At 42.0% G+C, this 11,583-nt stretch overlaps 1 protein-coding gene across 3 annotated transcripts in view; it reads left to right on the top strand.

Annotated features, from left to right (window-relative positions):
* Positions 1 to 1,008: 1,008 nt before the first annotated feature.
* The window catches only part of LOC139561641 (Fc receptor-like protein 5), a 36,624-nt gene continuing 26,049 nt past the window's right edge, over positions 1,009 to 11,583 (top strand). For all 3 annotated transcript variants that reach the window (XM_071378882.1, XM_071378883.1, XM_071378881.1), the window contains exons 1-2: positions 1,009 to 1,088; positions 6,902 to 6,946. In XM_071378882.1, the coding sequence (XP_071234983.1) occupies positions 1,064 to 1,088; positions 6,902 to 6,946 (70 nt within the window). In that variant the 5' untranslated portion in view covers positions 1,009 to 1,063. The remainder of the gene's footprint in view (positions 1,089 to 6,901; positions 6,947 to 11,583) is intronic.

Below are 11,583 nucleotides of genomic sequence, written 5' to 3'. Positions count from 1 at the left end.
CCTTGGTTGGGGACAGATATAGGTGCTCCTGTAGGCCTTCCTTGGTTGGGGACAGATCTAGGTGCTCCTGTAGGCCTTCCTTGGTTGGGGACAGATCTAGGTGCTGCTGTAGGCCCTCCTTGGTTGGGGACAGATCTAGGTGCTGCTGTAGGCCTTCCTTGGTTGGGGACAGATCTAGGTGCTCCTGTAGGCCTTCCTTGGTTGGGGACAGATCTAGCTGCTGCTGTAGGCCCTCCTTGGTTGAGGACAGATCTAGGTGCTCCTGTAGGCCCTCCTTGGTTGGGGACAGATCTAGGTGCTGCTGTAGGCCCTCCTTGGTTGTGGACAGAAGCACCAGATACTCTGCAAACAGTAGACATTCGATTTATGAGTGCAGTTGGGTGAGGCCGGGTGCTGCAGACTGTTCTAGTGCCCTCGCAAATTCATTGATATATATGTTGAAGAGGGTGGGGCTACATCTGTGTGTTTATTGCCAATATTAACTGCACACTTGTTGTTTGTGTACATTGCTTTTATAATGTCATATGCTTTCCCTCCACAACTTTCCATCAATTTGTATAGTAGACCCTCATGCCAAATTGAGTCAAAAGCTTGAATTCAACAAAGCATTAGAAGACTGCTTTTGTTTTATTTTTGTCAATTAGAGTGTGCAGGGTGTTGTCTGTCGTACGGTATTTTGGTAAGAAGCCAATTGGACATTTGCTCAGGACATTGTTTTCACTGAGGAAATGTTGGACTCTCTCTCTATCCCTGTCTCTCTCTCTCTCTCTCTCCCTGTCTCTCTCTCTCCCTGTCTCCTCTCTGTCTTTCTCTTTCTCTCTCTCTCCGTGTCTCTCACTATCTCTTTCTGTCTCCCTGTTTCTCTTGATCTCTCTTCTCTCTGTGTATCTCTTCTCTCTAGGCCCCCTCCTTCTGTCACACACATCTTTCACACCTCTCAGTCTTTCTCAGCAGAGAGGAAGTATAGACGGGTAGAGAGGAGAGGAGACAAGAGGTGGGGTGGGGGGATGGACAGGCTACAAGTCACTAGAGTTTAGATACAGTTCGTGATTGACACGTTGAGATGGAACGCACCTGTCTTCTACTCTGTGAGTTGAATATTATCTAAACGGTTTAATATATATACGGTTTAATGTCTAGATATCAATTTTAATATGGTTTAATAAATGTGTAATTTAATATCTGTATAGTTTAATATTATCTATATGGTTTAATATCTAAATGGTTTAATATCTGTACAGTTTAATATCAATATAGTTTAATATCTATATAGTTTAATATCAATATGGTTTAATATCTATATGGTTTAATATCTATACAGTTTAATATCTATATAGTTTAATATCTATATGGTTTAATATCTATATGGTTGAATATCTATACAGTTTAATATCAATATAGTTTAATATCTATATAATTTAATATCAATATGGTTGAATATCTATATAGTTTAATATCTATATAGTTTAATATCAATATGGTTTAATATCTATATGGTTTAATATCTATATAGTTTAATATCTATATGGTTTAATATCTATACAGGTTAATATCTATATAGTTTAATATCTATATAGTTTAATATCTATATAGTTTAATATCTATATAGTTTAATATGAATATGTTAATATCTGTATGGTTTAATATCTATATAGTTTAAATTCTATATTTTGAATATCTACATTGTGTAATATCTACATCATAATATCTACATAGTTCAATATACATAGGGTTTTATATATACACTGCTCAAAAAATAAAGGGAACACTTAAACAACACAATGTAACTCCAAGTCAATCACACTTCTGTGAAATCAAACTGTCCACTTAGGTAGCAACACTGATTGACAATAAATTTCACATGCTGTTGTGCAAACGGAATAGACAAAAGGTGGAAATTATAGGCAATTAGCAAGACGCCCCCCATAAAGGAGTGATTCTGCAGGTGGTGACCACAGACCACTTCTCCGTTCCTATGCTTCCTGGCTGATGTTTTGGTCACTTTTGAATGCTGGCGGTGCTCTCACTCTAGTGGTAGCATGAGACGGAGTCTACAACCCACACAAGTGGCTCAGGTAGTGCAGCTCATCCAGGATGGCACATCAATGCGAGCTGTGGCAAGAAGGTTTGCTGTGTCTGTCAGCGTAGTGTCCAGAGCATGGAGGCGCTACCAGGAGACAGGCCAGTACATCAGGAGACGTGGAGGAGGCCGTAGGAGGGCAACAACCCAGCAGCAGGACCGCTACCTCCGCCTTTGAGCAGGAGGAGCACTGCCAGAGCCCTGCAAAATGACCTCCAGCAGGCCACAAATGTGCGTGTGTCAGCATATGGTCTCACAAGGGCTCTGAGGATCTCATCTCGGTACCTAATGGCATTCAGGCTACCTCTGGCGAGCACATGGAGGGCTGTGCGGCCCCACAAAGAAATGCCACCCCACACCATGACTGACCCACCGCCAAACCGGTCATGCTGGAGGATGTTGCAGGCAGCAGAACGTTCTCCACGGCGTCTCCAGACTCTGTCACGTCTGTCACATGTGCTCATGTGCTCAGTGTGAACCTGCTTTCATCTGTGAAGAGCACATGGCGCCAGTGGCGAATTTGCCAATCTTGGTGTTCTCTGGCAAATGCCAAACGTCCTGCACGGTATTGGGCTATAAGCACAACCCCCACCTGTGGACGTCGGGCCCTCATACCACCCTCATGGAGTCTGTTTCTGACCGTTTGAGCAGACACATGCACATTTGTGGCCTGCTGGAGGTCATTTTGCAGGGCTCTGGCAGTGCTCCTCCTGCTCGTCCTTGCACAAAGGCGGTGGTACGCCATACATGTAGGCAATGAAGACTATTCCATGGCAAGGCACTACAAGTCCTTACACCATGGCAACCCTGCCTCCCTACAAGCTATGGGTATTGATCATGTTAGAAAAGGGGACCGTCTTAAACAGTTAAACCAAAGGGAAAGTTTTGGGATTTACAAACTACAGGCCACTAAATACCCTGGTTTAAATGAAGATATGGATTTACAAACTACAGGCCACTAAATACCCTGGTTTAAATGAAGATGTGGATTTACAAACTACAGGCCACTAAATACCCTGGTTTAAATGAAGATATGGATTTACAAACTACAGGCCACTAAGTACCCTGGTTTAAATGAAGGTATGGATTTACAAACTACGGGCCACTAAATACCCTGGTTTAAATGAAGATATGGATTTACAAACTACAGGCCACTAAGTACCCTGGTTTAAATGAAGATATGGATTTCTCAGCCTTCCTGTAGGGTCGTGATGGGTCCATTTGCTGTCATGTAGTGGACATTTTGCTCAATTGCCCTCAGCTATGTTTAGACTGTTGTTGTTCATGTTTTTCTGTGTTCTAGTGGACTATAGAATATATTGCTTTCTTATTCTAGACACTTCTCCCAGTCATATTTAAGGTTAGAACTACCTTTTAGTGTTCTGATACTTCTAGCTTGGAGTTGTATGCTCATGATAACATAGCTACAGTTTTTACTTTTTAAATGTGTACAGTATTGCTTACTAGGTGTGTCCAATCAGTTTTGTAACCACCCTCTTCTAATTAGGGCTGATTGGAAAAGCTGTTTAAAAGAGGACATTGTATTATATCTTTGTACTTTGTACTATCTTTGGACGAAGGCCATGCAGCCGAAACGCATCGCATTTTTAAAACCTTGTTTCTTTTAAACATGACATACAAATAAAGGCATTTTAGTTAATTAAATGAAGAGTGCCTTGGTCCTCCTTTCTTTTTGATGACCAAGTCACCCCTTTTACCAAAGAGCACTTCTGTCTACCAACATTTACTATTGTGTACCTTAGTAGCGCTTCCTTTCCCCCTCTTTCTTATGGTTTAATATCTGTATATTTTAATATCTATATAGTTTAATATCTGTATAGTTTAATATATATATAGTTTAATATCTATATGGTTTAATATCTATATAGTTTAATATCTGTATAGTTTAATATCTATATGGTTTAATATATATATAGTTTGATATCTATATAGTTTAATATCTATATAGTTTAATATATATAGGGTTTAATATCTATATAGTTTAATATCTATATGGTTTAATATCTATATAGTTTAATATATATAGGGTTTAATATCTATATAGTTTGATATCTATATAGTTTATATCTATATAGTTTAATATCTATATAGTTTAATATCTATATAGTTTAATATCTAAATAGTTTAACATCTATATGGTTTAATATCTATATGGTTTAATATCTATATAGTTTAATATCTATATAGTTTAATATCTATATGGTTCAATATCTGTATGGTTTAATATCAATATAGTTTAATATCAATATAGTTTAATATCAATATAAATTAATATCAATATAGTTGAATATCTATATAGTTGAATATCTATATAGTTGAATAGCTACATAGTTTAATATCTATATACTTTAATATCAATAAAGTTTAATATCTACATAGTTTAATATCTATATAGTTTAATATCTATATAGTTGAATATCTGTATAGTTTAATATCTGAATAGTTCAATATCTGTATAGTTCAATATCTATATGGTTTAATATCTATATAGTTTATTATTGATATAGTTTAACATCTATATTGTTTAATATATATATATATATATAGTTTAATATCTATATGCTTTAATATCTGTATAGTTTATTATCTGTATGGTTTAATATCTATATAGTTTAATATCGATATAGTTTAATAAGTATTTTCTTTAATATCTGTATGGTTTAATATCTGTATATATATATATATGTTTAATATTTGTACGGTTTGACATCTATATAGGTTAATATTTATATAGTTTAATATCTATTTGTTTTAATATCTGTATTGTTTAATATCTGTGTAGTTTAATATCTATGTTTTTTAATATCTATATAGTTTAATATCTATATAGTTTAATATCTGTATAGTTTAATATATGTATAGTTTAATATCTATATGGTTTAATATCTGTATAGTTTAATATCTATATGGTTTAATAATGATATAGTTTAATATCTACATTGTTTAATATCTATATAGTTTATTATATGTATGGTTTAATATACGTATAGTTTAATATCTATATAGTTTAATATCTGTATAGTTTAATGTCTGTATTGTTTAATATCTGTATAGTTTAATATCTATATGGTTTAATATCTATATGGTTTAATATCTGTATAGTATAATATCTATATAGTTTAATATCTATATAGTTTAATATCTATATGGTTTAATATCTGTATAGTTTAATATCTATATGGTTTAATATCTATATGGTTTAATATACCTATGGTTTAATATCTATATAGTTTAATATCAATTTTGTTGAAAATCTATTTACTTTAATATCAAAATAGTTTAATATCAATATAGTTTAATATCTACATAGTTTAATATTATATCCTTTAATATCTATATAGTTTAATATCTACATAGTTTTAATATCTATATAGTTTAATATCTATATAGTTTAATATCTGTATAGTTTAATATATGTATACTTTAATATCAATATAGTTTTATATCTACAAAGTTTAATATCTATATAGTTTAATATCTATATGGTTTAATATCTGTATGGTTTAATATCTACATAGTTTTATATCTACAAAGTTTAATATATATATAGTTTAATATCTGTGTGGTTTAATATCTATATAGTTTAATATCTATATAGTTTAATATCGATATAATTTAATATCGATGTAGTTTAATATCTATATAGTTTAATATCTATATAGTTTAATATCTGTATTGTTTAATATCTGTATTGTTTAATATCTATATAGTTTAAATCTATATAGTTTAATATATGTAGAGTTTAGTATCTATATAGTTTATATTTAGATATAGATAGATATATTGGACACATATTTTAAACCCCTTTTTATTGTTTGTATAAAACTCCATAGTGACACGATCGTCGTAAGAAGTGGACCAAAGTGGTTTGAATACATTCTTCTATCTTTAATGAAAAACACTTAAACAAACTTACAAAACAAAACGAATAAGACGAACATATAAACAATGTGCTAACATGACAACATCAATTACCATAGACAATAACCCACAATACAAAACAGGCTACCTAAATATGGTTCCCAATCAGAGACAACGCAAAACACCTGTCTCTGATTGAGAACCATATCAGGCCAAACACATAGAAATATACAAACCAGACATACAACATAGCCCACACAAATCACACCCTGACCAAACAAAACATAAAACATACAAAGCAAACTATGGGCATGACAATACTTCCATTCATTTGTATGGGTTACCCTCAGATGGTTTAATATCTATATATATCTCCATACTACCATTCATTTGTATGGGTTACCTTCAGATGGTTAATATCTATATATATCTCCCTACTTCCATTCATTTGTATGGGTTACCTTCTGTGTGTTTCAGTGTTTATATCATGTACCATAGTGATAGTTCTCTCTGTGTGTTTCAGTGTTTACATCATGTACCATAGTGATAGTTCTCTCTGTGTGTTTCAGTGTTTCCATCATGTACCATAGTGATAGTTCTCTCTGTGTGTTTCAGTGTTTACATCATGTACCATAGTGATAGTTCTCTCTGTGTTGTCTCAGTGTTTACATCATGTACCATAGTGATAGTTCTCTCTGTGTGTTTCAGTGTTTACATACATGTACCATAGTGATAGTTCTCTCTGTGTGTTTCAGTGTTTCCATCATGTACCATAGTGATAGTTCTCTCTGTGTGTCTCAGTGTTTCCATCATGTACCATAGTGATAGTTCTCTCTGTGTGTTTCAGTGTTTACATCATGTACCATAGTGATAGTTCTCTCTGTGTGTTTCAGTGTTTACATCATGTACCATAGTGATAGTTCTCTCTGTGTGTTTCAGTGCTGTTGAGTACACTGGTATACTGTAGCATCGGACAAGGTGGAGGTGAGTACATTTATCTATATTTATCACTATTCATCACCTGTTCTATAATAGTAACATTTAAGATCACCCTCCTCTTCTCATCCTCCTCCTCCTCTCCTCCTCTTCTCCTCTTCTCCACCTCCTCTCTTCCTCTTCTCCTCCTCCTCTTCTTCTCCTCCTCCTCCTCCTCTACTCCTCCTCTTCTCATCCTCCTCCTCCTCCTCCTCCTCCTCCTCCTCCTCCTCTTCCTCCTCTTCCTCCTCCTCCTCTCCTCCTCTTCTTCTCCTCCTCCTCCTCCTCTACTCCTATTCCTCCTCTTCTTCTCATTCTCCTCCTCCTCCTCCTCTACTCCTCCTCTTCTCCTCCTCCTCATCCTCCTCCTCCTCTTCTTCTCCTCCTCCTCCTCCTCCTCCTTCTCCTCCTCCTCTTCTTCTCCTCCTCCTCTCCTCCTCTTCTCATCCTCCTCCTCCTCCTCCTCCTCCTCTTCTTATCCTCCTCCTCCTCCGCCTCCTCCTCTACTCCTATTCCTCCTCTTCTTCTCATCCTCCTCCTCCTCCTCCTCTCCTCCTCTTTTCTCCTCCTCCTCCTCCTCTACTCCTATTCCTCCTCCTCTTCTCATCCTCCTCCTCCTCCTCCTCTCCTCCTCTTCTTCTCCTCCTCCTCTCCTCCTCCTCCTCCTCTCCTCCTCTTCTCCTCTTCTCCTCCACCTCCTCTCTTCCTCTTCTCCTCCTCCTCCTCCTCTTCTCCTCCTCCTCCTCCTCTACTCCTCCTCTTCTCATCCTCCTCCTCCACCTCCTCTCGTCCTCTTCTCCTCCTCCTCCTCCTCCTCCTCCTCCTCCTCCTCCTCCTCCTCCTCCTCTCCTCCTCTTCATCTCCTCCTCCTCTACTCCTATTCCTCCTCTTCTTCTCATTATCTTCCTCCTCCTCATCCTCCTCCTCCTCTTCTTCTCCTCCTCCTCTCCTCCTCTTCTCATCCTTCTCCTCCTCCTCCTCCTCCTCCTCCTCCTCCTCCCCCTCCTCTCCTCCTCTTCTTCTCCTCCTCCTCCTCCTCTGCTCCTATTCCTCCTCTTCTTCTCATCCTCCTCCTCCTCCTCCTCTCCTCCTCTTCTTCTCATTCTCCTCCTCCTCCTCTACTCCTATTCCTCCTCCTCTTCTCCTCCTCCTCCTCCTCCTCCTCTCCTCCTCTTCATCTCCTCCTCCTCCTCCTCTCCTCCTTCTCCTCATCTACTCCTCCTCTTCTCATCCTCCTCCTCCACCTCCTCTCCTCCTCTTCTCCTCCTCCTCCTCTTCTCCTCTCCTCCTCCTCTCCTCCTCTCCTCCTCCTCTCCTCCTCCTCTTCTCATCCTCCTCCTCCTCCTCCTCCTCTCCTCCTCCTCTTCTCATCCTCCTCCTCCTCCTCCTCTCCTCATCTTCTCCTCTTCTCCTCCACCTCTCTTCCTCTTCTCCTCCTCCTCCTCCTCTTCTCCTCCTCCTCCTCCTCTACTCCTCCTCTTCTCATCCTCCTCATCCACCTCCTCTCGTCCTCTTCTCCTCCTCCTCCTCCTCCTCTTCTCCTCCTCCTCCTCCTCCTCCTCTCCTTTTCTCCTACTCTTCTCCTCCTCCCCCTCTTCTCCTCTCCTCCTCCTCTCCTCCTCTCCTCCTCCTCTCCTCCTCCTCTTCTCATCCTCCTCCTCCTCCTCTCCTCCTCCTCTTCTCATCCTCCTCCTCCTCCTCCTCTCCTCCTCCTCTTCTCATCCTCCTCCTCATCCTCCTCTCCTTTTCTCCTCCTCTTCTCATCCTCCACCTCCTCCTCCTCCTCCTCTTCTCATCCTCCTCCTCCTCTCCTCCTCCTCTCCTCCTCTTCTTCTCCTCCTCCTCCTCCTCTTCTTCTCCTCCTCCTCTCCTCCTCTTCTCATCCTCCTCCTCCTCTCCTCCTCCTCTTCTCATCCTCCTCCTCCTCCTCCTCTCCTTTTCTCCTCCTCTTCTCATCCTCCACCTCCTCCTCCTCCTCCTCTCCTCCTTTCCTCCTCTTCTCATCCTCCTCCTCCTCTCCTCCTCCTCTCCTCCTCTTCTCCTCCTCCTCCTCCTCTTCCTCCTTCCTCCTCCTCCTCCTCTTCTACTCCTCCTCCTCCTCTCCTTTTCTCCTACTCTTCTCATCCTCCTCCTCCTCTCCTCCTCTTCTCCTCCTCCTCCTCTTCTCCTCTCCTCCTCCTCTCCTCCTCTCCTCCTCCTCTCCTCCTCCTCTTCTCATCCTCCTCCTCCTCCTCTCTTCCTCCTCTTCTCATCCTCCTCCTCCTCCTCCTCTCCTCCTCTTCTCCTCTTCTCCTCCACCTCTCTTCCTCTTCTCCTCCTCCTCCTCCTCTTCTCCTCCTCCTCCTCCTCTACTCCTCCTCTTCTCATCCTCCTCATCCACCTCCTCTCGTCCTCTTCTCCTCCTCCTCCTCCTCCTCCTCCTCCTCCTCCTCCTCCTCTCCTCCTCTTCATCTCCTCCTCCTCCTCCTCTACTCCTATTCCTCCTCTTCTTCTCATTATTCTCCTCCTCCTCATCCTCCTCCTCCTCTTCTTCTCCTCCTCCTCTCCTCCTCTTCTCATCCTTCTCCTCCTCCTCCTCCTCCTCCTCCTCCTCCTCCTCCTCCTCTCCTCCTCTTCTTCTCCTCCTCCTCCTCCGCCTCCTCCTCTACTCCTATTCCTCCTCTTCTTCTCATCCTCCTCCTCCTCCTCCTCTCCTCCTCTTCTTCTCATTCTCCTCCTCCTCCTCTACTCCTATTCCTCCTCCTCTTCTCCTCCTCCTCCTCCTCCTCCTCTTCTCATCCTCCTCCTCCTCTTCTTCTCCTCCTACTCCTCCTCTCCTCCTCTTCTCCTCTTCTCCTCTTCTCCTCCACCTCCTCTCTTCCTCTTCTCCTCCTCCTCCTCCTCTTCTCCTCCTTCTCCTCCTCTACTCCTCCTCTTCTCATCCTCCTCCTCCACCTCCTCTCGTCCTCTTCTCCTCCTCCTCCTCCTCCTCCTCTCCTCCTCTTCTTCTTCTCCTCCTCCTCCTCCTCTACTCCTATTCCTCCTCTTCTTCTCATTCTCCTTCTCATCCGCCTCCTCCTCCTCTCCTCCTCTTCTTCTCCTCCTCCTCCTCCTCCTCTTCTTCTCCTCCTCCTCTCCTCCTCTTCTCATCCTCCTCCTCCTCCTCCTCCTCCTCCTCTCCTCCTCTACTTCTCCTCCTCCTCCTCCGCCTCCTCCTCTACTCCTATTCCTCCTCTTCTTCTCATCATCCTCCTCCTCCTCCTCTCCTCCTCTTCTTCTCCTCCTCCTCCTCCTCTACTCCTATTCCTCCTCCTCTTCTCATCCTCCTCCTCCTCCTCCTCTCCTCCTCTTCTTCTCCTCCTCCTCCTCCTCTTCTCCTATTCCTCCTCCTCTTCTCCTCCTCCTCCTCCTCCTCCTCCTCTACTCCTATTCCTCCTCCTCTTCTCATCCTCCTCCTCCTCCTCCTCTCCTCCTCTTCTTCTCCTCCTCCTCTCCTCCTCTTCTCATCCTCCTCCTCCTCCTCCTCTCCTCCTCCTCTTCTCATCCTCCTCCTCCTCCTCCTCTCCTTTTCTCCTCCTCTTCTCATCCTCCACCTCCTCCTCCTCCTCCTCTCCTCCTTTCCTCCTCTTCTCATCCTCCTCCTCCTCTCCTCCTCCTCTCCTCCTCCTCTCCTCCTCCTCTCCTCCTCCTCCTCTTCTCCTCCTCCTCCTCCTCTTCTCCTCCTCCTCCTCCTCCTCTCCTTTTCTCCTACTCTTCTCATCCTCCTCCTCCTCTCCTCCTCTTCTCCTCCTCCTCCTCTTCTCCTCTCCTCCTCCTCTCCTCCTCTCCTCCTCCTCTCCTCCTCCTCTCCTCCTCCTCTTCTCCTCTTCTCCTCCTCCTCCTCCTCCTCCTCTCATTTTCTCCTACTCTTCTCATCGTCATCCTCCTCTCCCTTCCTCCTCCTCCTCCTCCTCCTCTCATTTTCTCCTACTCTTCTCATCCTCATCCTCCTCTCATCCTCCTTCTCCTCCTCCCCTTCTCCTCCTCTTCTCCTCCTCCTCCTCTCATTTTCTCCTCTCCTCCTCCTCCTCCTCCTCCTCCTCTTCCTTCTCCTTCTCCTTCTCCTCCTCTTCTCCTCCTCCTCCTCCTCTCATTTTCTCCTCTCCTCCTCCTCCCCTTCTCCTCCTCTTCTCCTCCCCTTCTCCTCCTCTCCTCTCCTCCTCTTCTCTCTTTTCTCATATTATTTCCTCCATCTTTCTCCTCTCATAGTAAATTCTAATTCCATTGTGTTTGATCATGTTAGTACAGGCCCTGTATCTCAGAGTGCTGATCTGGGATCAGTTTCTCCCTGTCTGTCCATGTATATTATTCATAGTACAGACCCTGTATCTCAGAGTGCTGATCTGGGATCAGTTTCCCCCTGTCTGTCCATGTATGTTATCCTCTAATTCCTCCCTAACCCGGATCCGGGAGCACCCCAATCAGTAAAAAAGCTGACTAGCATAGCCTAGCATAGCGTCACAAGTAAATACTAGCATCTAAATATCATTAAATCACAAGTCCAAGACACCAGATGAAAGATACACATCTTGTGAATCCAGCCATCATTTCTGATTTTTAAAATGTTTTACAGGGAAGACACAATATGTAAATCTATTAGCTAACCACGTTAGCAAAAGACACCACTT

Source organism: Salvelinus alpinus, chromosome 31, assembly GCF_045679555.1.
Source record: "Salvelinus alpinus chromosome 31, SLU_Salpinus.1, whole genome shotgun sequence".
Lineage (NCBI taxonomy): Eukaryota > Metazoa > Chordata > Actinopteri > Salmoniformes > Salmonidae > Salvelinus > Salvelinus alpinus.
Note: the sequence above shows the minus strand (reverse complement) of the source record. Positions and strands in the feature narration are given on the sequence as shown.